The sequence below is a fragment of the Sapajus apella genome, unplaced genomic scaffold (assembly GCF_009761245.1).
Source record: "Sapajus apella isolate SASKATOON/1434 unplaced genomic scaffold, GSC_monkey_1.0 scaffold18, whole genome shotgun sequence".
NCBI classification, from domain to species: domain Eukaryota; kingdom Metazoa; phylum Chordata; class Mammalia; order Primates; family Cebidae; genus Sapajus; species Sapajus apella.
The window spans coordinates 7,179,655-7,203,653 of record NW_022436958.1 but is presented as its reverse complement, the minus strand read 5'-3'; the positions used below and the strand labels follow the sequence as shown (position 1 = coordinate 7,203,653).

General features: G+C 36.6%; 1 protein-coding gene across 4 annotated transcripts in view; it reads right to left on the bottom strand.

The window, feature by feature from the left end:
• ARHGAP15 (Rho GTPase activating protein 15) overlaps positions 1–23,999 on the bottom strand; it is a 637,215-nt gene that overhangs the window by 605,491 nt on the left and 7,725 nt on the right. For all 4 annotated transcript variants that reach the window (XM_032286210.1, XM_032286212.1, XM_032286217.1 and 1 more), the window contains exon 2: positions 6,023–6,201. In XM_032286210.1, coding sequence (XP_032142101.1) covers positions 6,023–6,187 — 165 coding nt within the window. In that variant the 5' untranslated portion in view covers positions 6,188–6,201. The remainder of the gene's footprint in view (positions 1–6,022; positions 6,202–23,999) is intronic.

The following is a 23,999-nucleotide window of genomic DNA, read 5'->3' as shown; positions in this document are numbered from 1 at the left end:
TATAGAATTGGAAGCAGTATTTGACAAGATATTCCATGTTAGAGGCATTCTTATCGACAGCACCTGATCTGTCAGTCTTGAGAAGGAGCTGTTTTATCCCACCCACCTTGTGGTCCTTTGAAATTGTGAGGCATGCAGTAGGCGACTGAAGTACAATTTACCATAATATTAGTTGTCAGTAAATTCAGACGGAACTCCTAAAGCTATAAAATGGATTAGAAGCAATTTAAAAAAAAATTAACAAACTAGAGTAAGAGTATACTGTCAACAAACAAATGCTCCATCATAGGACTGTAATTTGGAATTTTAATTACCCCTCTGCTCTGTAACAAAACAATGTCTGAACTGGCAGCGATTTGAATCTCTCACAGGTCATTGAGCATTCTAGTTAATTACTCTATGAATAGCCTGTTTTTCTCCCCTCTGGAAACACGTTTCTAATGGCAGTCAAGGTCTGACAAATGTGTCATCTACATAATTAGCTAGGAAGCAACACAAAACATTAAACATGCTTTGTGCCGACAACTATCAAAACATTTCATTTGTTGTCAATTATTCATTACTTTGTAGGTTCTGAAGGGGTTGTTATTATGGAAATAAGTCCAGATGCTAACAAGGTTAGAGTTTTGGATTCAAATTAGTAATCAGAGGACTAAGTTTTAAAAAAATGTATCTCATGTACATTCAGCACCATGTTCAATCAGCAGGAGATTATAAACAAATTTAGCTATGCTCAGGTTAAGATGGAAACGACGCAACCACGTAAGTGGATGTGAGAGCCCTAGCTCTTTCTTTGAAGTGTGGACTCTTCACTGTTGTCATAAACTTTCTGAACCTTTTGACAAGTCCAATTTGTGCTTGGTAAATAGAGTTAAAGATTTTCACAGCATGAGATGGCAAGGGGTGGCAAGGACAAGGAAAAAAATCTCCAGTGGCTTTTGACTCTTTTTCCCCCCGGGGGCATATTGTGTAAAAGGCAAAATTCTAGCTAACAAACTTTTTCATCTGTTCTACACCATGTCTGCAAAGTATATCAGACTAGTGCCTTAGAAAACCTTTGAATTTCATGCTTACTTGTTTGTTGCTGTTTCCAACATCTTGCTTATTATTTTAATATTGTATAGAAAGCACTGTCTCGAAAGCAACACTCCTAATGTATATAGAAAATATTTAAAAATCTCAACAAAACTGCCCTCTCAGTGGCAAAGAAAATTGCAGTGAAAGACACATTATTGCGTAGTCATATCAGAGGCTTGGATCTTTGGAGAGTCTCACTCCACTGTCCTCCAGCTTTTCCTTGTAAACCAAAATGGCTTACAAATGTCATCCACAATAGTCCAATAAAGATTAGGAACAAAACACTGTCCTTACATTGATGAGATAAGAAAGATTTAACTGAAGAATTCAGTGTATAAGAACAGTTCATAAGGCTTGTTCTTGAATCAGAAAAATAGAATTTAAATTATATTTGTGTGTGTCTAGAATTTAATTGAGATGATCAGTTTATTTTCTACATTATGTTTGGTCGGATGCCTGTACTACAGGGCTAGATTAAAGGAAAAGAAAGAAAACAAATTCTATCAGGGAAATCAAGAAGACCCGTTGTCTACAGGGTGTGCAAAATATGTCAGGAAATAATTCTACCCTGAGCACTGAGAATGCCCGGTTAATAAAAAAAGATCAGCCACTCGCTAAGAGAAAATAATTGTCTGTATCTATATTTTTCAAAGCAAAAAGACAGTCACATCTTACACTAAATAGGACACATTAAAATAAGCTTTAATAATCTTTATGCAGAAGGAAACTAATCCATTTTCAGATCATACGATCCACAGCAATAAAAGGAAATCATCAAACTAAAAACAATTTTAGAAATGGCTGCAGACTCTCATTTAATTAACATGCAACAGATCATATATTTATGAGGAAGTCAAAATATTTAGGAATCCTATAATCCTGTAAGCCTTAATGTGGTATAAAAACAACAAATAAATGCAAAGTGTTACTGTTACACATGCCTGCCTGATCAATGGTTTTCACATATTGATCTATAAATGGAGTTGACAGTCTGTGTTGGCTGCACATTTTCCAAGCAGCGCTATTTTTGCACAAAACCAATACGGGCAATTACCTTTGTTTGAGATGCCAAGTCTTATCAATTCAATGTGATTTAGTGTCATTTTAATTAAATATCAGGATCCACTTCAGGACAATTTATACAAACAAAGCCTCATACCTAACTATATGCTTGATTTGAAGTAAACATGGACAAGCCCTGCAATCTCATAATATTTCTTAAAAACTCTACTAAACAGAAGGTTTATATTTTTAGTAGCATTTTTTATGTCTGCCTTTTGGCTAGCCACAACTTTGGCAAGTATCCTATAATCACAGAAGTAAGAAACAAAAGAAAATTGTTTCCTCTTTTTTTTCTGATAATATATTTAAAAAGTGAACATAGTCTGCTAATGGAAGTAAAAGGAATCTTGTAGGTTAATGTTTAAAAATGGCTCCACCTAAGTCTTTATCTGAACACCAATAAAAAAATATTTTCCTGTTCATGATGGCCATGAATGAAGTAATGCCCTTCTGTGGGGTTTACAAGATGGAAACGGTGAATATTCATACACGTTGTTGCTTAAGACACTCGCATTAAATGTCGAAACTACTCTTGCCTGCAAGTCATATGTCTGCAGTTTCCTGATTCTGGCTACTTAAACTTCTCATTAATATCTATTCTAAACTGTGTCTTAGGCAGGAGCATCCCTCTCATAAATAACATCAAAACCACATTAAACCTTTTGCAATAGCTATTTGCTGGATTGCACATTCGCCTTTTTAGACCTTAAACAGGCACAGTTCACTTGCCCCCATCTACTGGCACTCAGCTGTCTGATTTTCTGTTTAACACATTCTGGTTCATAAGCTGTTTACTTTTAAGAGGTCTCACTCTGGTGCTCAGGACAGGACAACAGATCACTGCGACCAAAGACTGTTCTTTCCCCACCAAAGGGAGCTCTCCAGATCTCTCTTAAAGAGGGTGATTTTCTTGCAAACCACCTCCGCCTCTCGAAACTGCCCACCTCTCCAACATTTCCCAGGTCAGAAAAGTAACCTCTTTGAATTTTGAAAAGGCGTTGATTATATTAACTAAATTTTAGATGATTATTTGATGTCTAAAGAAAAAGATGCACACCACCAATAAAATACTAACGGAGCATTCACACCTGTTTTACTGAAATGCTTCCCTGCAACATTTAAGTTATCAAAATTTCTAACTTAATCAGTAAATTTGCCTATGTTTGCATAGCTTAGGGTTGGATAAATATTTATATTGACATATCAAAGTATTCCTTGATTTAAGACACTAAGAATCAAAGCTTTGACAACCTACACAGGAAAATTTTGTATTGTGTTCTAAGTTAAGAGTCATATTAAAAACATTTTAACTGAACAAAATTTAAAAGAGGAATTTATGAATTCATGAGAAAATTACAGAATTGATTTGACCTTAGAATATTTTATCATTTTTGTAATGAATTAAATCACGATGAATGTAATAGCAGATCCTTGTGTTATTATATAGTCCAGTAAGTCATATGAGATTTGCATAATTGTTATGCTAGTGAACAAGTAGTATGCATATGCCATATACATTAAGTAGGATACATGACATATGCATGATCTCTACTTTTAATTTTTTTCTGCAAAGACTACATATACATACCTCTGTTAAAACAAACCCTACCGCATGTGAATCTCTGCACACATGTTTAGTATCCATCTTTTCCCACCGCTAAATTCAACATCTCCCCCTTGACCTCACCCCACCATCCAACTTCTGAAAAATCAGGTTCTTAGTTTAGCTTGAGCAGATAACTTTAACAGGCTTGTTTGAATAAATATGCCAAAATACTTTACATTCTGTCAGTATCTAGTCAGAAAATTGTGCATGGAAAAAAGAGATGAAAAGAACTGAGACAGAAAGAAAATTAGTGCCATGGCAAGCTTTCAATACAGTATCTCTGAGCCAAGTTTTCTCGGTGAAATGACACATCCTCACTAAAATACCCCTTTTATATAATTATGCACTGAGCACACACAACCAAAAGTAACTTTTATTTTTGTTCCTTATCGAGGAATACATATTGCCCAGGCTAAGAATGCGGAAACAAAAGCTGGGATAATTATAGCTAATTTAACTTTGGAAAACTCTTATTCTCTAGCAGTCCAGCATACAACCCCCCAAACTAAAGTTATGTAACAAGGTAATATCAACAATGAGAAACTGCATGATAAAATCCTGCCCAAAAGTGAAAAATGCTAATTTTGTCTCATTTAGCAGCTGGATACAGAAATGCTCATTAGTTTTAAGAGGGTTAATCCTTTTAACTTTTGCATATTGATATGCCAATTATGCCTAATTGTACAAGAGGCATCAGTCAAGGTAATAGTGCATAAACACATGAAAGTTATTAAGTACATCCCAACATGTAATAAAGTAGGTGTTAATTGGTAGCTGAGTTCTGCGGGCTATTGAGGTGGATAATTCATTGAGAGATGGATCACTTGTAATTTCTCTCCATAATTCCTTTTGCAGTCTCATGCTGTGATGTTTTCATGCTTGTCAAAAACAACTGCGGCATAGTGCCTTTTGTTAAACACAGCCAATAAAATATGTTAGGCATCATTAAATATACTTAACTTTTAAACTTTTTCAAAGGTACAGTTCTTACCGATAATACATTATAGAGAGTCCAATAATTTACTCTAACCACTGTCTCAAGTTCATAGTTGATGAACATTTTAGCTGCTTTAAAAGCAAAGTCAGGCTGGCAGCATTGTACTTCCCAGGAGACAATACTTTTAAATGAGAAAGTAAATAAAGGAAAATGCATATCTCATTAGTTACTTTATCTAAGGATGTACTTCTTACTCCCCAAATGTAATTGCTGACTTCCTCATGCTAAATTTGTCTACAACACCTGAGGAAAGAATGATTACAATCACACGTTTCTCAAGCTCCTGAGATTGCTGTGGGTTAATTTTTTGAGTGAAAAATGGGGAATAAATATAATCAGTAACATGCTACTCAGCAAGTTTATCTCATTTAATAACTCAGTTAGGAAGCTGAATATTTCATAGGCCCCTATGATATTAACAGAACACTCAATTAATAGCTCACATGTTTCTTCAGGGTGACTGGAACTCAGCCTGTCCCCAGCTAACCTATTTCTCCTCGTTCTTGCTCTCACTGTGAGAAACAAAATAGATCTGGGGTCCAAAAGAGTGGCTAACATTGCATAAATAATTTTGTAACATCCTATGGCCTCAGCTGCAAGTTACCACCATTATGGAAGAAAATTAACCAGAGGAGACCCATCGCAATCAGTGGGTTTAGTGGCTCAGGATGCGTGCAGGGCCAGCGACACAATTGGCAGTAGAGTTCATCTCTAACTATTTTATTTCAAATCTTCCTAATGACACATTATCGAGACAAAATGGCTTCCTCTCCAAACCTTAAATAGCCACACCATTTCAATCCTTTAAGCCCACTCCAAATCAAATCGTACTTTCCAGTAATGTATATTATTGGGAGATTTTAAGGAAGAGATTTTCAGGTTTTTTTTTTTTAATGTTTTTTTTTCTCAATTCATTCTTAGCTAATTTTAGCCTCTGGCTTTTCAAAGTGATGTACTGTATTTGGAAGTACAAACACCACATGCTAGCATAACCTCATTATTTTTATGACACTGAAGCATGATAGTAGAGGTCCTTAAAATGAGTCAAAGGTGCTCTTCAGTCTAGCTCCAAATCCACTTTATCACTCTGGATTAAGCCCAGCTCTTCTCTTGCAACTGGGGATATTATTATGACTATAAGTAGGCAAGATAAAATGCATTCCAAAAACAGTTTTCTCATGCACGTTAGGCAAACAAATACAACAAGACTAATTAGCTTTTTTTCTTTTACAAAATTCTGCATGACAGAAAACTTGGGATATTTGGGGTATTTGACTTACGGGTTCAGTGACCTTCCCAACATCGGTGAGGATCATGGATTTACTCTGGCTGAGCCTGTCATGGTGGCTGTTGGCATTTTTGATTCTCATTTGCACAGCTCCTGTGCCGTGGCGGGTAGAATTCAGTGTTTCCACAGAAGTATCAGAATTTGTAGATTTCTGCATATTATAGTGCTATCCTGATAAAATATAAAATGTATTGTGTTATTCTAAACATATGCTTTCCCATGAAAAACTTTTGATGGAGTGTCCCTATTAATCATTAGGATATTAAAAGTTGATAAACAAGAGTCTTCAACTCTCTGAGAGTAGTGAAGAAAAAAGTAGTGACTTTGTAAGTATTTTGTCAGTTGGGACCTTTATATGTGGATAGTACTATACATAACAGAGGACTTCAGAAGTTTATAGGTAGCACAACCATCGATGTGTATATCTTAATTCCATTAAGAAACTCCTTGAGGCAATGAGATACCATCTTTCTTACATAGAAATGATGTTGCCAACCAATTGTCTTTAGGATATATGCTTTTTTATCCACAACTTCACTGGTCTATTACCCACTTTACCCCTACATGCTGCCATTAGCACCCTCTCTTGGTGAACAAAAATCTCTATGAATAAGGTCAAATTTAAGTGAGTAAAATTGGTGTCAGAGCAAAACAGACCCCAGAGCCCCTACCTCCACTCACAATATCCACAGGGGGAAATTAAAATTCCTTCATCCACTGCCATCTGCCAACTGAACTAGATTTGCTATCTTAGTTGGACATCATATTTATAAAGAATATGAAGAAAAAGAAAATCAGCACCATTTATTTTAATAGAAGGAGTCTAATTTAGGCAAGAAAATTTAGTATGGGCACACTTTAAAGGAGCAGCAATGAGAAAAATAGAATTTGGAGGAAGAAAACGAAAAGGACTAAACTGTGGCAGCATCAGAGGGTGAACTGGGAGAGCTTTAACTGAGCCCCTCATCCATAATCCTCTTCAAATGCCCCTCCCCAAAAGTCCCTCAAGTGAACACAACATCTCATTGCAAACAAAATGGTTGCAATAAAAACACCTCTTCTTGACTGATTCTTGTCTCTAAGTCTCACCTAATAGACCTCCTATGGGGGGAACCGAGCAGGTGTGTACATTGAACAATACTGTGACTAGTCTGTTATGGGAGCGAATATAACCCAAAAGAAGAATCATGTTTTAAGGACCGAAGGGTATAGCTACCCCGATGTTTGTTGGACAGACAATGAGGCTAGAATCATTCATTGTAATGGTCAAGCAGGCAGACATTAAGATGAATAGAAAAGGAAGCATTTTGATAGGAGAAAAAAATGTTACTTTATAATAAATACCATTAAGCCAATTAAATGACAACTTAGAAAAGAAGCTAATACTTAGTATCTACTATGTGCTAAGCCATCTGTTCAATGATTGAATCTAACAAAAATCCTATAAAATAGCCATTAAATCCATATTTTTATAGAGAAAAAAATAAGGATCAGAGAGACTCATAATTTTCCAGTAAAACAGGCAGAAAGTGGTGGTGGAGCAGGTATTTTGTTCTCAAGAGAAGACCCATACGTCCATCAACAGTGGATTAGTTAGACAAATTTTAGTTTACTCAATGAAAAAATAAACAATTAAAAAGAACAGACTATTGATGCATAAACCCACATGGATGAATTGCAAATTTATTCTGCTGAGTGAAAGAAGCCAATAAAAAGAGAAGAAGAAAGGGAAGAGGAGGAAGAGGAGGGGAAGAGGGAGAAGAGGCATTTTTGTATAATTTCATTTATATAATATTCTCAAAAATGCAAACTAATGTATGCTGACAGAAAGCTGATCAGTAATTGCTTAGGGAAAGGATAGAGACAAGTATGGATCACTTTAGATAGGAGCAAACTTTTGGGAATGGTGGATATGTCTATTACCTTAATTGTGGTGATGGTTTCATAGGCATTTACACATATTAAAAACAAACAAATTTATACATTAAACATTTGCACTTTATGTTTCTTCAGTTATAACTAACGAAGATGTTTATATAAAAGTTTTAGGAATTGCTTAGCCAATGTATTTTGCTCTTATTTTTACTTTTTATGTGCCTCCATGAGTAATGCATTATCTAATTGAGAATGCAAGAGTTTTGTTTTCAATAAGTATAAAATAAAAATTTGAAATATGTATTAAGAAAAATATATTTTTCTAGAAAAATATTTTCTTCTCTGAGTTCTTCTCTTAGTGCATTCAAAGTTTGATCTCCCCCATTTCTTAACATATTCAAAATCTAAAGACAGTGTGTTTGTAATATTGGTGGGGGAAGTCACTCAGGATGAAGCTGCTCTCTTCTGGCCAAGAGCATCTAGCCACAGTATTTACATAGCTCAAACTTGTACCATTTATACAACATGTTGCTTCCTCAGAAGCTGCACAAATTTCAGTATCAAATCAAAAGCTGCATTCCTGTATTTCACAATCAAACCATAATTTTCCTAGTGATGTGCTACTGTCAAAAGGCTGGATTACAACAAAGACTTTTATCTGGCTTCCCCACCTCTGTTTTCATGGGACAGGCGGCAGAAAACATTTTCAAGATTTTCCTTCCTCAGATCTTTCCATCAGGCGGATCTCTCTCCCTACCACAGTGTTAATGCTATTTCTCTTAATTTGCTCACTGTCTCTCCTCCAGCACTGGCTTCCTTTTCCATCTGACCCCATCCTCACATTTTGTTAACACTCCTCCACTCCGCTTGTTCTCTTTATTCTTTTCCCATGCACTTTGTTTGGCAAGGTCATTCGCTTGATGCTATTTCATAATTTTTCTTCTATGGTTAAATATTTGGGGATTTCTAATTTTGCAGAGCACTATATTGCTCTGGGGAGATAGAGGAAAATGACACAAAACCTCATCTTAAAGATTTCTATCAACAGAAAACATACATATATCCCTTCGATCTGGCACCATCTTGGAGACTGGTGACAATCTTTGTTTACCAAGTGTCCCAGAGTTTTGTGAGGGCAATAGAGAAACGATAAATAATTAACTGAGACTAGGGCTGTGCCCAGGTAGGGAGAAGAGCAATGGCATTAAACTCAGGTGGAAGTGAGAGGTGGAGAGAGAGAAAGTCTGCAAGAAAAGATCAGATCATACCAGAGCTAAGTCACTGCAGAAATAACCATTTGGGCATTTCTGGCAAAGGGTTCGGTAATGCGGAGATGTGCAGATACCTGGGATATTATAAGGTAGGTACTGAAATGTGTCATGAAGGGAACATAAGTACGAGGGAAGTTCAAAGAAAGAAAGAAACAATGGATTTCATGGAGAAGGTGGTATTTGACTTCTCTGTGGGGATGTCTGATCATCTTCCTTACCTTTCATCTGGCAGAATGATTGACTGAGAGTCCCATTCCTTCTGACCCACACAGGGGCTGGTATTCTAGACACGCTGAGGGAGAGAATGTGGGTTGCCCTGGACTTAAATGGTTTTTGTGGATGAACTGAGAATGGAGACAAATTGAGAGGGAAGCAGGGCCCTGCTGCAGGACATAAGGAGGACGGTGGAGGATGGAAATCTGACAAGACGGTAATGACAGTTGTATCAGTGGCTGTGGGACCTGTGACTGTTGTATTTGTGGGTTCAGAGATTATTTCCTCTCATTCATCTCAATAGGAGCCTCTCATACCAAGCAGACAGGGCTATTTCTAGGCCATATTTTGCAAGTTGTTTTGGGGTCCTGCTTAGACTCCTTTCTTTATTCTCTTTCAACTCCCCATTTTCCCCCTGTCTAAATCCTAACCATTATTTTTCCTCCAGCAGACACCCTGTCATCCTTTTCATATTTCAGCTGCCAGAGCACCCACGGCAGCATTAACTTAGGCCTCATCCCAACTACAGAGTCAAAATTTATAAAAATCTCCATCATCCATTCTTCCTTACCTATGAATCACTTAGATATGGGAGGAAGTGATTAGACTAGCTAACACAATGTTATTAATAATTAGTCAGACTTTCCCTTAACTCCCAAGGAAGGATTTAAGTGAATCTCAAAAACTGGAAACTCTTCTGGCTACGTGAAAGAACTGTCTTAGAGTAGAAGAGCCTTGATCAGTCCACTCCATTTATGCCCTTATGTAAATTCAGAGAAGGTGGGATTTGTGACTGGGGACGGGACATTAGCACTGCATTCTATGAAATGGTGCCTCCTAGAGCTGTGTGATGCAATGTCGCTGCCATGGTGGTCTTATTTTTTAGCCTTTATGAAATAAGGTTCTAGGGAAGAAATTCCATTGCAAAGCCTGTTCAACATTGACTCAAAGGAAACCCTCACACCCCAGAGTCCGTCTTGACTTGGCTTCCAGAACCTAGGTGTGGTTGTACTAATACCACAATATCTGTATTAATTTCAGGGTGTTCTCTGAAAGAGAATGAGGAACTGCAGTTTTGTGAGTCTTTCTGCATGATTATTCCAAAAATATTCACAGGAATGTTAAATCATATTCTGTTCTTCCAACCATGTTTTCATTCTTCACTGACCCTCAATTTTCTGGATTTAGTAGGTTACAAAATCAATATTTGCTTATGCTTATTTCTGTGCAATTTAGTAACATCAGGCATGTTAACTACAAGTCATATTAAGTTGAGGTTTTGCTTGATCTATGTGCCTCTTCGGTATTCCCCTTGTTCTTCCTAGAACATGTCATCCACTCCTGTCATCATCATTGTTGTTACTATTAAATTTTGTTAGAGGAAACATTGATGCCTTGTGCATTTATGTTCTTACAGGAGGCACACAGAGCACTGGTGAATGACTAATGAAAATATTGAAGAACTGGATCATTTTGCATGTGTTTGAGATATCCATTGATTTTACTAAATTCTCCAAATAAATATCCCTGAGTTAGAAATTGAAATGTAAATCACTTGAGACTGGCTTCATTATTTCTCTAGACTTCCTGATTTTACATGTACTAACAGAAGAGCAGGAATACCTTGTGATATTACACTAGTTCTACTTTCAATCCTGTTTGAAAACAGGAAGCAGTAATGAGAATGCATTTTATAAGAGCAACACGAACTCTAGCTCTGCTCAGGAAACTTGGTTCGATAGTGTCCTGGGCTTCTGGGCTCAATTTCCCCACTTATACTGCAAATAGGAGGGAACATGATATTTCATCTAATCATAACTTTCATAGCTGCTCTCCCAATTATTTGTTGAACTCTGTTAATTACACTAAGGCTCAGCAGCCTGCCCTTTTGGGTTAGAAAGTGTATTTTTGACATCTCTTTCACATCGACAACATTAAAAGTAAAAACATATTAAGACTTTTTTGAGATGAGAACAACTAAATAGGCACTATGATATAATCTTTATGCTTCTGAGCAGAGAAAATTTAGGCGTGAGTATCCTGAACATCTTCCCCAAGGTGCCACATCCTGTTCAGAATAATTATAGGATGACACTCAGGGCCTACAACCCCCAGCATCTTTGATTTCGCCATAGACCCCTAAATCAAGGGGAAATTGTGTATGGAAAGAATAGGTAACAAGAACTGTAAAGAAAATCTGGCAGATAAAATGATCATAATGTAGCCATGTTAGGTATACATCACGCAAGTCTTTCCATGTAATCAATTATAAATGTTCTGGTGCTTCCTGACAAAACAACAGATACTTAAGTGTCTGTTGAATGTATAAATGAAAAACAAATATGGAAACTAGTTAATGCCAGTGTATGTAGCCTGGCAAAGCATTGTCAATGAGAAAATGTATTTGACCAAGTTTCTAACTTTAAAAATGTATAACTCATCCTCACTAATATTTCTTAAAGTCAACTAACTATGGATATTTTAGTGTAGGTCAGAGGCAGAAAGAAACAATGTTTCTCATGCCTTCTGAGGCCAGTATTAAAGTATGGTTGGAGATTCACATAAATTTTTTTATTGTGAAAAATACCATATTTCTATTTCCCAATAATCCTATGTCTTCTTCTCATTAAAAAATGAACATATTTATCACAATCATACTATTTGCAGGAATTTTTACTTTGAGAATAGTCTTCTTTGAATTTCAGATTTCATTAGGTACTTGATACATTTTCCCTAAAAACAGAAAGAAGCTTCTGTAAGACATAGGTTATCACTGAGAGTTTTGTGAGGAAAATATCGGAGGCAAGCAATGGGAATTCCTATTTCATGAGTGTTAGCCTGGGTTTTCACTGTGTGGCAAGAGAGCTGTATATTTAGCACATTCACCACGAGGAGCCAAGATCCCCCCTGCCTAAACATGCATTAACTTTCTGTGGTGACATGACCCCATTCCCTTCTCTGCATGTATGAGAAGAGCTGTTTCTCCAGGTCTGCTAAGAGCTCATGGCAACTCCACAGACAAATAGTGTTTCTCGGAGAAACTCATTTCTATCCCCTGGAAAGATCTTATGTTGATCTGTGATACAACAAGTCTGTTCCCCTTTGGAAATGACTTGTGGTCGTGGTAGCTCCAGTAATGTGTGCCACAACCTTCGCATCACACTTTCCTGACAGGTCAGTAATTAACTTGCATTGCAATTGTTTGTTGTGTCCACCACAGCAGCCATTTACCAAAATAACATTTTAATTTCAGTTTCCTTCCAGTTCACTTTCCTTTTCTTTTCTCCCTGTGGCTTCTACATCTCTATTAAGTCTAATTTCCCCAGACCACTTCTGTAAGCTGAGAGAGTGCAATAAAACTCAGTTTCAAAAATGTCGAATATAATGAGAAAGGAAGATCACAGTAAAGGAATGTGACCACAGCCACCCCATTGGGTAACATTGTCTTTGACAGGGTGGGTGTTATACACAGGAAATGTGATAATAAGGCTTTGCATTTATTTAACTTATAGCAGGGAATCTGAGTATATGCTGCATTTGCTGACAAAGTCTGACAAGTCTGAGGCATGGTAAATTGTAATACAGTTATTATCACTGCACACAGCCATCTTAAATGGTGAAAATGTCAAGGAAAATATATTTTGAAAGTAGAATAATGTGTGGTAGGCAACCTTGATCTTTCTTAGCTCTTAGCCTTTCAAACTCCATCCTATTGGGAGCAAAGCAGCTGATTTTACACTTCAAATATTTATTGAGCCTCTACTCTGAGACATAGACTTGCTATATCCCACAGGTTCTGCACAGTTATTAAGCACCCTGAAGTAGAGTTAGGCACAAGCGTGCTTGTCTACCATGAAGTCTGATTAGAGTGCAATGGAGAATGGGACTGGAGATGATTTCAAGGCAGAGATGGTGTTGGGCCTGGATGCCGTATGATAAACAGGACTGACAGGCAGAGAGGGGATATCAAGAGCAGTATACGCTGAGATACAGGATTGAAGGAAAAGAGGAGTGAATATTCACACAAGATCATACAGTGTTGGTGGCTAAGTGGGAAAGCTATGGTTGATTAAGACTGCATGAGGAGAACCACACTATTTTGATTAAAAAATTGGGGTTTTGTCTTATAGATCCTGGGGAAATTTGATGGTTTTGTTTAAGGTATAACCCCTTTCTAAGATCCTTGATGAAAAGTAATCCACAAGTAAGGATCCTTGACCCTTGAGGCTACAAAACAAATATATAACATGCTTGTGGGATGCTTCTTAATTAACTTTAAATCAGAATAAATATTACAGTATCTATTTGTAAACATTAATCTTATGAAAAGAGCACCCTGTGATATGGAAAAAATGTTCCAGAATTTTAGGAACCTCACTTTGAACATCTAGGTACATGTTCAATGCTTCTGGTCACCAATCAAATGAAAAGAAAGGTAAAGACTTAACAGAAATAACTAAATAAAGCATTTAAAGAAAAGGTCCCCAGGGTGCAATTGCATCTAATTGAAGACATAGAAGGAAAATAAAGTTAAGATTAGTGGAACTGCTTCTGAATTTCCCTCTGATGATCAGGCAGGTAGTAAAAAATTGAAAAGCAAATAGGAAGAAAATGCCTGCACCATTGTAATTACATTTAGGGAGCATAAGAAATTTTATGAAATGGCAATCTTCTTAGATACAGATGAGAGCCATAAGGGGCATAAGTAATGCAATCTTCTCTGTTTCCTCTGTCAGTTTTGACCTAATCTAGCAAGAAATGCTGAGCGATTTTCCGCCTCTTGCGTACAAGTATCAATTAAGGGAAAAGAGGGTGACTATCTTAGGGCACTGATGATGAAATGTCACTTAAAGAGAAAACATCAGCTGTAGAACAAGTTGCTCAGCAGCCATAGTATTAGAAAACACTGGGGAAACAAATGGAGTCTCAGACCCTCGCTGGGACAAGCCAATTCTCTAATCTTTGTTGGGAGAGTATCAAGTGCAAAAAGTAAATTTTAACCTGAGACTGTTTCAGTTTCCAAGGATTTGTTGTTCTACAGTGTTTCTTTCTTAAAGTGTTTGACTCAGCTGGGAAGTCTTTTTATTGGGCAGAATAAATATCATCACCCACTGGTTGTAGCTATGCCAGGCTCTCTATACCTTGGCCTGCCCAGAGTTCAAATATGTGGAAGTTGCATATTGCATAATTAGTAATCCACAGTAATTAACGGTAATCAGTAATTGACAGCAGTCAAATATGGTTGACATTTGTATCATTTAACAAATTTGCTGTTGTATCTACTAGTCTTTTCCTAATGCTCATGTCTCCAAACTCTGAATTTATTAGATTGAATTTCAGTGCCAAAAGAGCATGTCTAATGATGGGACAGTAATGTCATAGTGTATTGTTGTGAAGGATGGTGACTATATCATTAAAAGTTTTCAGAATATCTCCTTTAATGCATTTAAAAATCAGTTCTCTCTTACTCAATTATTTATGAGTAAAATACATTTTAAATAGCTTGTTTGTATGTGTGTGTGTGTGTGTGTGTGTGCCTATGTTTGCATATAAAGTTCGATGAATTGTCTCAAACTAAACACATTCTTGTAATTACAGTCGAAGCGAGAAACACAACATTATCAGCACTTCAGAAGCCCCGCAAAACTCTGTTCCAGTCATTACCCACGTTGCCCCAGTAAAGCTAATAATTTCTGTCTTCTGAGTTTTGCCTGTTTTTGAACTTTATATCAATGAAAACCTAAAGAGTATACTTTTTCTTTCCGGGCTTATTTCACTCAAACTTTTATTTGTAAAGATGATTGCTGTGCAACATTCTTTGGTGATGTGACTGTGCAACACTTTTGCTTGTTTTTTAAATCAGGTCGTTTGTCCTTTTCTGACTGATTTATAGGAGTTGTTTAATATTACAACCACAAATCTATTGTTAATATTTATGTTGCAATGATTATCATTTCCCACTTGTAGGTTGCTTTTTCAGTCTCTAAATGGCATCTCTTCCTTAATAGAGGTTTTTAATTTTAATATTGTCTAACTTATCATTTATTTCTTTTTATGATTAGTGCTTTTTATTGCCCTCTTAAGAGGCCGTTGCCTAATTCAAGGCAAAAAAGACTATTCCCATCATTTCCTCAAGTGATTTGTTGTTTCAACATTTATTTATTTTTAGAACTGTGATTCATCTGGAAATAATGTTTGTGTCTGGTGTGGAAAGAAAGTTACACACACACACACCACTATACGTATATAAATTGGAAGGACCTGTCATCTCTCCTGAAAGGACCAGGAACTGGCTTTCCATCTGAAGTGACCAGTTGCTGGAGAGATCTCCTAGTCACATGTGGTCACAAAAGTTTCAATTTGAAAGGTGCTGACAGTGTCAAGTAATCACATAGATCAGTGGTCACAATCTAGGCCACTATTGGAAACTGGGGATACAAGCTGAATAGGAAGAGTTATACAACAGGTAAGTAGAAACAGTCATTGATAATCTGAGGGGGGCAATACTGAGACATTCAGATTTGCAGATTGTTAACAACTAGGAGGTTTGTTGCTAGGTGGCACAGTTCTCAATACCAGGTATTTGTTCAGGCCTAGCTCAATCACCCACAAAGGAGATTGGCAATAGAAAGGCAGAACCTCAAACCTAGCAAGAGAGTGAGGCAATGAATGACCAGGTTACCAGCAAAGGAAGTTGTGGTCAGGGACAAAGCAAATACCCAGTGAGGAAGTGGTGACCCACTAAAATGATGGGACTTGTAAATAAGGTGGGAATACACTTGATTAGAACATCACAAGCCCAGACCAAAAGGTGAGATCACTCATTATAATTTATTGTTGAATCCACAAAATCCCATTCTACTAGAATTAAAGATTATTTGTATGAAGTTAATGTTTCACCTGAAAGTCAGGGTCAGAAATAACTCAACCAGTTACAGATGTGCAAATGCTTCTGGCAGTGATGAGAAAGAGAACTAATGTAGTAATTCTCAGTGGTCAATGTGTGGAGCTTATTAAATATGCAGACTTAGCTGAACCTTCCACAGATATTTCCATTTAAGGAGAATGAGGGAGAGGCTGAGAAATTGCATATTTTGTCATAACCCCTAAGGGATGCAGATGCACCCAACCCAAATGCCCATCAATGATAGACTGGTTAGAGAAAATGTGGCACATATACACCATGGAATACAATGCAGCCATAAAAATGGATGAGTTCATGTGCTTTGCAGGGACATAGATGAAGCTAGAAACCATCATTCTCAGCAAACTGACACAAGAATAGAAAACCAAACACTGCATGTTCTCACTCATAAGTTGGTGTTGAGCAATGAGAAAACATGGACACTGGGGTGGTGGGGGGCTAAGGGAGGGATAGAAGGGGGTGAGGGGATTGGGGAGGGATAACATTAAGAGAAACATCTAATGTAGATGACTGGGGGATGGATGCAGCAAACCACCATGGCACGAGTATATCTATATAACAAATCTGCGTGATCTGCACATGTACCCCAGAACTTAAAGTACAATTTAAAAAGTTATTTTTATAAAGGTTGTTATTTTTAAAATTTTATACCTGTATTATTCTAAAATGATTACTCATTACTATAATGTCTTTTTATTTTTACAGCCCATTGCTGCTATCTTCATTTTATTCATATTATTTCTCTAATTAAGCTTTCTGGGAATGAAAGTTCACTGTAGAACATGTTGGTGAGGGGGAGGGGTATGGCCCATAGTTGGAAATAGAGATAAATGAGTAGGTAGCTAAGTGGGTAAGTAAATAGATACTTAGACACACAGGTGCATGAAAGTGATGCTGTAAATATTCATATATATCCCTGAACTTAAAAGTTAAAAAAAATAAAAATAGTGTATGGAATGCCCATTCAATTTCAGTTCCATTGCTTTTTGCAGTAGGTTCTCCATAGCAGGGCTTAGCATGTACTCATGTTACTGTGAAGTTAGTCCCAGTCTCTTGATGGCTCTCTATTTCTTTTTCCAGAGGGAGATGACTTAGCTCTTAAGCGGTTCAAGTAACTGTTTGAGGGGGGAAAAAGAAAGAAAACAGTTCTCCTTGATAAACACCAAAGGGTGTGAGACAAAAAGATTCCACAAAATATTGTATCCTTAGGCTTTCTTTCAAGAAGCCAAGATAATCAAAATAGTGAAAAAATATCTGCCAGTTCATATTACTTAAATTGAAAACTTTTACTGAGTTTTTCAATCCTTGCCTTTGAAGACAACAGATGCAATATACGACATTCATTGTGCACCTTAAAATGTATCCTCTTTTCTCTAGGATGAAGAACTGAAGGTTCTCTTCATGCCTTTAGTCTCTTGAAGCGCTTCAACTTCCTTGTCAAGATTAATCTAGGAGTTATTTGGGGGACTAGATACTCCACTTAAACAAATTTAGTTTGTCTTTCCTTCCTCAAAGTATATTTCCCAGGCCTCTCTCCACAAAGTGAGAGGCAGAGGAGGAGATGGTTACATATGTGATATAACTAATAGATTCCAGTTGAGTGCTACTGTAATTCAAATTAGTGTGGCCAAATTTCTAAATTTAGGCTCTTCACAATATGAAATACAGGATTTTTACTTGGACACATGAAAGTAAAGAAAATGCATAAATATTTGGAGTCTTAAATGGTTGGTAGAATTATGCACTTAATTTAAAAATAACAACATTTTTCTTCTCTGTCTTATTTACTTATATCCTTTGTTACACCTACGTCTGAAACAGATCTATCTAATCTGTTAAAAGAGAAAATATGTGATGAAATGGGTTATGCAACCAAGCTCCAGTGACATTTCCCCATCTTGCGCACTCCCTGGTTGGTTTCTTGTGTGTGTTTGTGTGTGTGTATGTGAGCATGCACACATGTATACGTATTTAAATGGTTGCCACAGTTATCACAACACAAGGTGTGCCAACCTCTCTTTCATCTCACTTACAACAGTGCATCCACACATGTAGATATTCTGCTTTATACCCTACATCATATGACTCAAAAATAACAGTCAACGCAAAGATAAATGTATCCACTATTACTTAGTCAAGTTTAGTCAAGTTAAACTTTTAGAGACATCTTTTAATGATTTTTTTAAAAAATGCTTTGGGGAGGGTTGGCAGCAAAAGAAAGTTTGTTCTTTCAAGTTAGGAAAACGAGCCCAGTCATGCAAGCTAGATAGACACAACAAGGACCTAAATGAAGAAGCTATACATAAATGGATGTTTTTTTTTCACAGAATAATCTAATGCTCTAGTCAGTCTCTAAACATTTATTAGGATTTATTGCATACACAGAAGTTATTTGGAGGACTCCAGTTCTCCCTAATCATTATCCTCTGCTCCTGCTTTTTTAGGAGCAGCTATAAATTCGGGAAGAGGTGGAAAACTGGCAGACTGCCAGCCAAATTCAACCCACAGACATATGTTGTTGGGCCTGAACAATGTTTTGGAATGTTTTGAATCAATTTCCAATTGAAAAATGAGGGTTGTTACTTAAAAAAAAAAAAAAAAAAAAAAAAAAAACCAGAAAAGAATGTTTATATGTCTTCTCTTGAAAAATCATAAGATGTGGCAAACTGATCCAGGTGTGTATGGTAAGAGATAGCCTGGGTGGACAGCTTCTACATCCTTTAGACAAGGCATCATCCAGACATCCTCTGGTCCACAGGTCCTCTCCTACCCACTTCTCTTGTACAGATATCCCGACCGGTCTGGAGACATTCCTGACTGCCTGACTGTGGCTCGTGGTGTCAATCTCCTCTAGGAACACTGCTCCTCTGATGCATAGGTTGAATGGTGATTGTACTGCATATTAAGTCAATATTACTTTCATTATTGTATTATTTTAAAATCTAAGCTGGTAAGATTGCAAATGAATAGCAGAACCAGGAGACTGCATTTGCATTTGTACTACTGCTTTAGAAAGAGGATCATCAAACATTAACATTACTTCATTTATTCTCACAATTTTCTCAACATGATCTTAGTTACAAAGAGTAGGATATTATGCTGTGCTCTTTGTTCTTGCTAAGCAAGTTCCTCTTTTCCTCCCTCTCTTTTCTCTGGCCTCCTTTACTGTTCCTATTATATTTTGGCAGACAATTATATCCTGCCTTATATTGGTTTCTGTTCTCTATATGAGCTGTGTGCCTCTTCTGCCCAAATTGACTGTGGACTCCTTAAAGTCAGACATTATATTTGTCAGTGTTGTTACTCTGTATTGTACTTAGAGTGTTATAGACACTTGGTCTCATGCCTTGCTCTCATTAATCAGATGCCCTAATACCAATTGCTTTCAGAATTAGGACTGAAATTGGTATGCTCATTCAACACTCTGCCCCTGCGTCAAACTCCCCCAAGCCCTGAGCACTTCCAGCAAGTTCAAGTTTGCTACCATGATTAGAATGGCTATTGACTCCAAGTCCCAAGTGTTGTTGGATTCCTGTGTTTCGTGCTTACCTCTCCACATCCAAAGCTGCCAAATGTATGCACAAGACAGCTCATCATGGTCAGGAGAAGTCAGATCACTGCATTTCACCTTCCCCCATCCCTGCCCCAGGGTGTGTATGCTCTACACATCTGCCATGCTGACTAGTCTCCAAAATTTTGTCAAGCTGGTTTCCCACCCTGAACCTACTGCCCACTTGCTAATCTCCTTTCCTAATGCCAGACTTCAAACCTAAAACTCAGTGCCAGCTGGCCATAGGACACAGCAGGCTCTCTGTGGACAGCACCACAGCTGCTTGTCTCCCCAGCATTTTGTCAGCCCTTGGGCTCCCCTCTGCCACACCCTGCTCCCATTAAAATAGATGCTCTAATACCAATTGCTTTCAAAATTAGGACTGAGATTGGTATATTCATTCAACCTACATATATGGAATCCCGAGCTATTCCCCCGCCCCTCCCCCAAAACAATGAAACAAAAGAAAGCAAAAAAAAAAAAAAAAAGACAAAAGACTTCTTAACTGGGGTTAGCAACTTACATTCTTCTCTGGACTTCCTAGTTTCCTTTTATATTTTTTCTTCTCAGATTCATTTTTCTAGGACCCTATTAGATCTGCCTTGTGGACTATCTACCTTACCACTCCATGCAAAAATTAAATTTAAAATAAAAGTGCACGAAAAGAATTCTACTTTCTTCTCTCTCCTCATGTCTGCAGCTTTTATTTGCTTCACTTTAATTTCAGGTCTAAGAGTCAATGGCTGCCTACCTGTTTTTGAATTTTTTATGTGATAAATATTAATTCTTCGTAACTGAAGGGTATTTTTAGTGAGGGCACATCTTGAGCTGCTTGAAGGAAAATTTCCATATCAACCAAAAATTGGTAAACAAACAAGAAAATAGTTATCTCTTCTTCCCTTTGCCCACACAGCTATACTGTACTCCCCCACACAGCTGTATAGAGGAAATGAAACTAATAGCAAGAAATTCCTTTTGATGAGTTTCATAATCTTATCATAATACTTAGAATTGAAATACACCAAAATTATCCTAGCATGATTTTTATATAACATAGTGAAGAAAAATAAAAGGTCACTCTTTGATTCAAGATCTACCAAAATAATTATTACTATGGCTACTCTTACCGCTGCATTTAGCCTTTTTAAAGTGATTTACTATGTGCTTCATGCAGAGTAAACATGTTTACATACTTCATTTTTTTTTCCTTTGGGAGGAAACTCACCATTTTACAGATGAGCAAACGCAGACTCAGAAAGATTAAGTAACTTGCCCAAAAGAATACATATAGTATCTAGCAAGTGGGAAGGCCCAGAATTGAACTTCATTTTTTTCTGTCTTCGTCCAGCCTGTGCTTTTAATACCTCTACTATCTCCGCAAGAAAGAAAAAAGTTTCGGACTAGAATTTGAGAAAAAGTACGTTTTAATGCTTATACTTGAAATGTATTCTAATTCTTCTGTGTCCTCCCAAAATGCAACTTCTCCATGCTTCATTGCCTTTTTCTATGAAGTCTACTAAAAGCTACCACTTTCTCCCTGGCTTTCTAGAATAATCAAGTAAAATAATGTATGCAAATGACTTTTAAAACTCTAAATAGAATACAAATAGATTATAGACATTCTTACTTGTATTAGTTAACTCGAATCCAACTATCACCCTAAAGCTTTAAAATACATTTATAAGAAGCAAAATAAAGAGGCAAGAGAAATAGCAATATAAAAGCGTAAGACTCTTGCTGTACTCTAAGTGAGACTCAATAGATGACCAATTAGTGACCATGATGATATGTACAAATAAAAAGAAAGAAAGAAATGCTGCTTAAGTATGGAAATTGATTGAACGTATGGAATAAGTGGTATGGAATGCATGGTATGGATTATATCATGTCACTTAATAACAAGATTACTTTGGGTGACTTCGGGAGTAGAGATGAAATTGGAATTGAAAGGAAGACAAGAAGAAGCCTTGGGAGAGGTCATGGATTTAATGTGGAACACAATCAGTTTAACCTGCTGATGGGACATCATAGAGGAAGTATCAAATGACAATTAGAAATAACGGACAATTTTGACAGAGACACCAAGGCTAAAGATAGAAATTTAGAGACCGTATTTGAGGGATTAAATTGAAATCATAAGAACGTGAAAAGAGACCAAAAAGAAGATGGTTTAGAGCCATGACATCCAATAGAAATGTAATGTGAGCCACACATGCAATTAAAAAGTTTCCTGTAGCCACATTGGAAAGGTTAAATGAGATAGGTAAAGTTAATTTTAATAATTTTATTTAACCCAATATTTTAAAATTTAATCATTTGAGCACATAATAAATGCCAAAATAATAATTAGATATTTTATATTTTATTTGTATTAAGTCTTCAAAATTTGGTGTTTTTTAGACTTAATTCATACTAGCCCTTCTTCAAGTGCTCAATAGTCACTTGTGGCTAGTTGCTACCATATTGGACAGGTGGATCTAAGAAGGAATTTTTGAGAATTAAGGGCCAAGAGGAGACATAGAATCAAGAGGATACAGAAAAAGAGAAATAGAAAAAACACAAGAAATGTGGCAAAAACTAAGGCAAAAGAATGTTTTCTTCCTCACATGTTTTACAGCACCTCTGCATAGGAAATATATGCAGAGAAGAAACAACAGGTTTCCTACAGATGGCATTGTTTTAGACATCAAACAAAATAGGATTCTTATAGAGCCTTTTAGACTCTAGGGCTTCATGAATAAAGCTCAGCATTGCTTAACTGCTAACACTTAACAGGCTTCAAAATTATAGCACGGCATACTGAAAATAACATGGTCTTTGCATTACCCAGATCTATCTACAAATCATGACCCAGCCTACCAAATAGCTCTGTAAATTTGGGTACTTGACCTCTTAACCCTAGCTTCCTTATCTTTAAAATGGGGATATAAACTGCTTTACATGATTTTTGTGGATACCAAATGCAATTAGGCATGCAAAATGCTTGTCCCATAATCTAGACAGAATAAGTCATAGCTATGATAATAATTATTAAGAATCTCACTCTAATAATTTATATTGATGAATTTCTCAAGTAGCCATGAACATCTTGAGATAAGGGAATATTGTCTAGCTTTGGTAACACTATAGTACTTGCCACAGTGCTTGAGACACCACTGAGGTAATCACCATACATTTTTTCCTTTAATGTTCTACTTTAGGAGAACCATCAAAGTATGAATAGGTGGTATTATACAGAAGCTCAGATTACTTGATTTCCCCAGTGCATTTAGCAGAGAGATGAATTTGTGTTCCATTGCTCAGTTTCTAGTCTTTAAAATTCTAACATGAAATTAACTAAAGCAGAAAGATAAATGAACAGAAACAGAAGTTTCCCTTGACTCAGCACCCAATTTCCTGAGTATTCTACCTTCCATAGCTCTTTTAAAAAGATGTCCTGTTTTGACTCTTTTAGGAAATGGATCTAAAGTGAACATAAAATTAGCCAATTTTAATACCACAGTTTTAGTAAAATTGCTTAAAATTTAAATACTTAGAGGTAGTTGCTGTTTCTCATCAGTTTATGGCAATATGTTTTCAGCTGGTGGGTTGTTTCATTTTTCAGAAGCACATAATGGATACAGAATTCTAACCCAACCTTTCATCACTGCCAACTTACTAAAATTGTACCGTATATATAGTATATATAGTATCATTTATTTGAAATAATTCCTGGCTTCTCTTCTAAATTACCCTGTTTTATCGACCAGGAAAAGTCACAAATCTCCAGACAGTCTTCCTTGATTCTGTAGCCCAGTCAACCTTTATGGCACTTATCTTTTCATAAACAAATATTTATTGACATTATCATCTACCTACACTTTGTTCTAGGCTCTAGGTATTCAGTAGTAAAAAGACAGGCAAGGTCAATACTCTCACGGACCATATATTCTAAGGTGAAAATAGCCACTAAACACTGAAAAATAAATAACAAATTTCCATGTCCAAACTAACGTGAAGTAAAACAAAAGCAGAGTAATGAGATAAAGAGGGCCTTACAAATCATGAAAGGGGATTGAATTTAACTTGAAGAATAATAGACAGTCATTTGGAATATGATAGTAGGAGAGTTGCATGCTTGAAATCTTACAAAGGC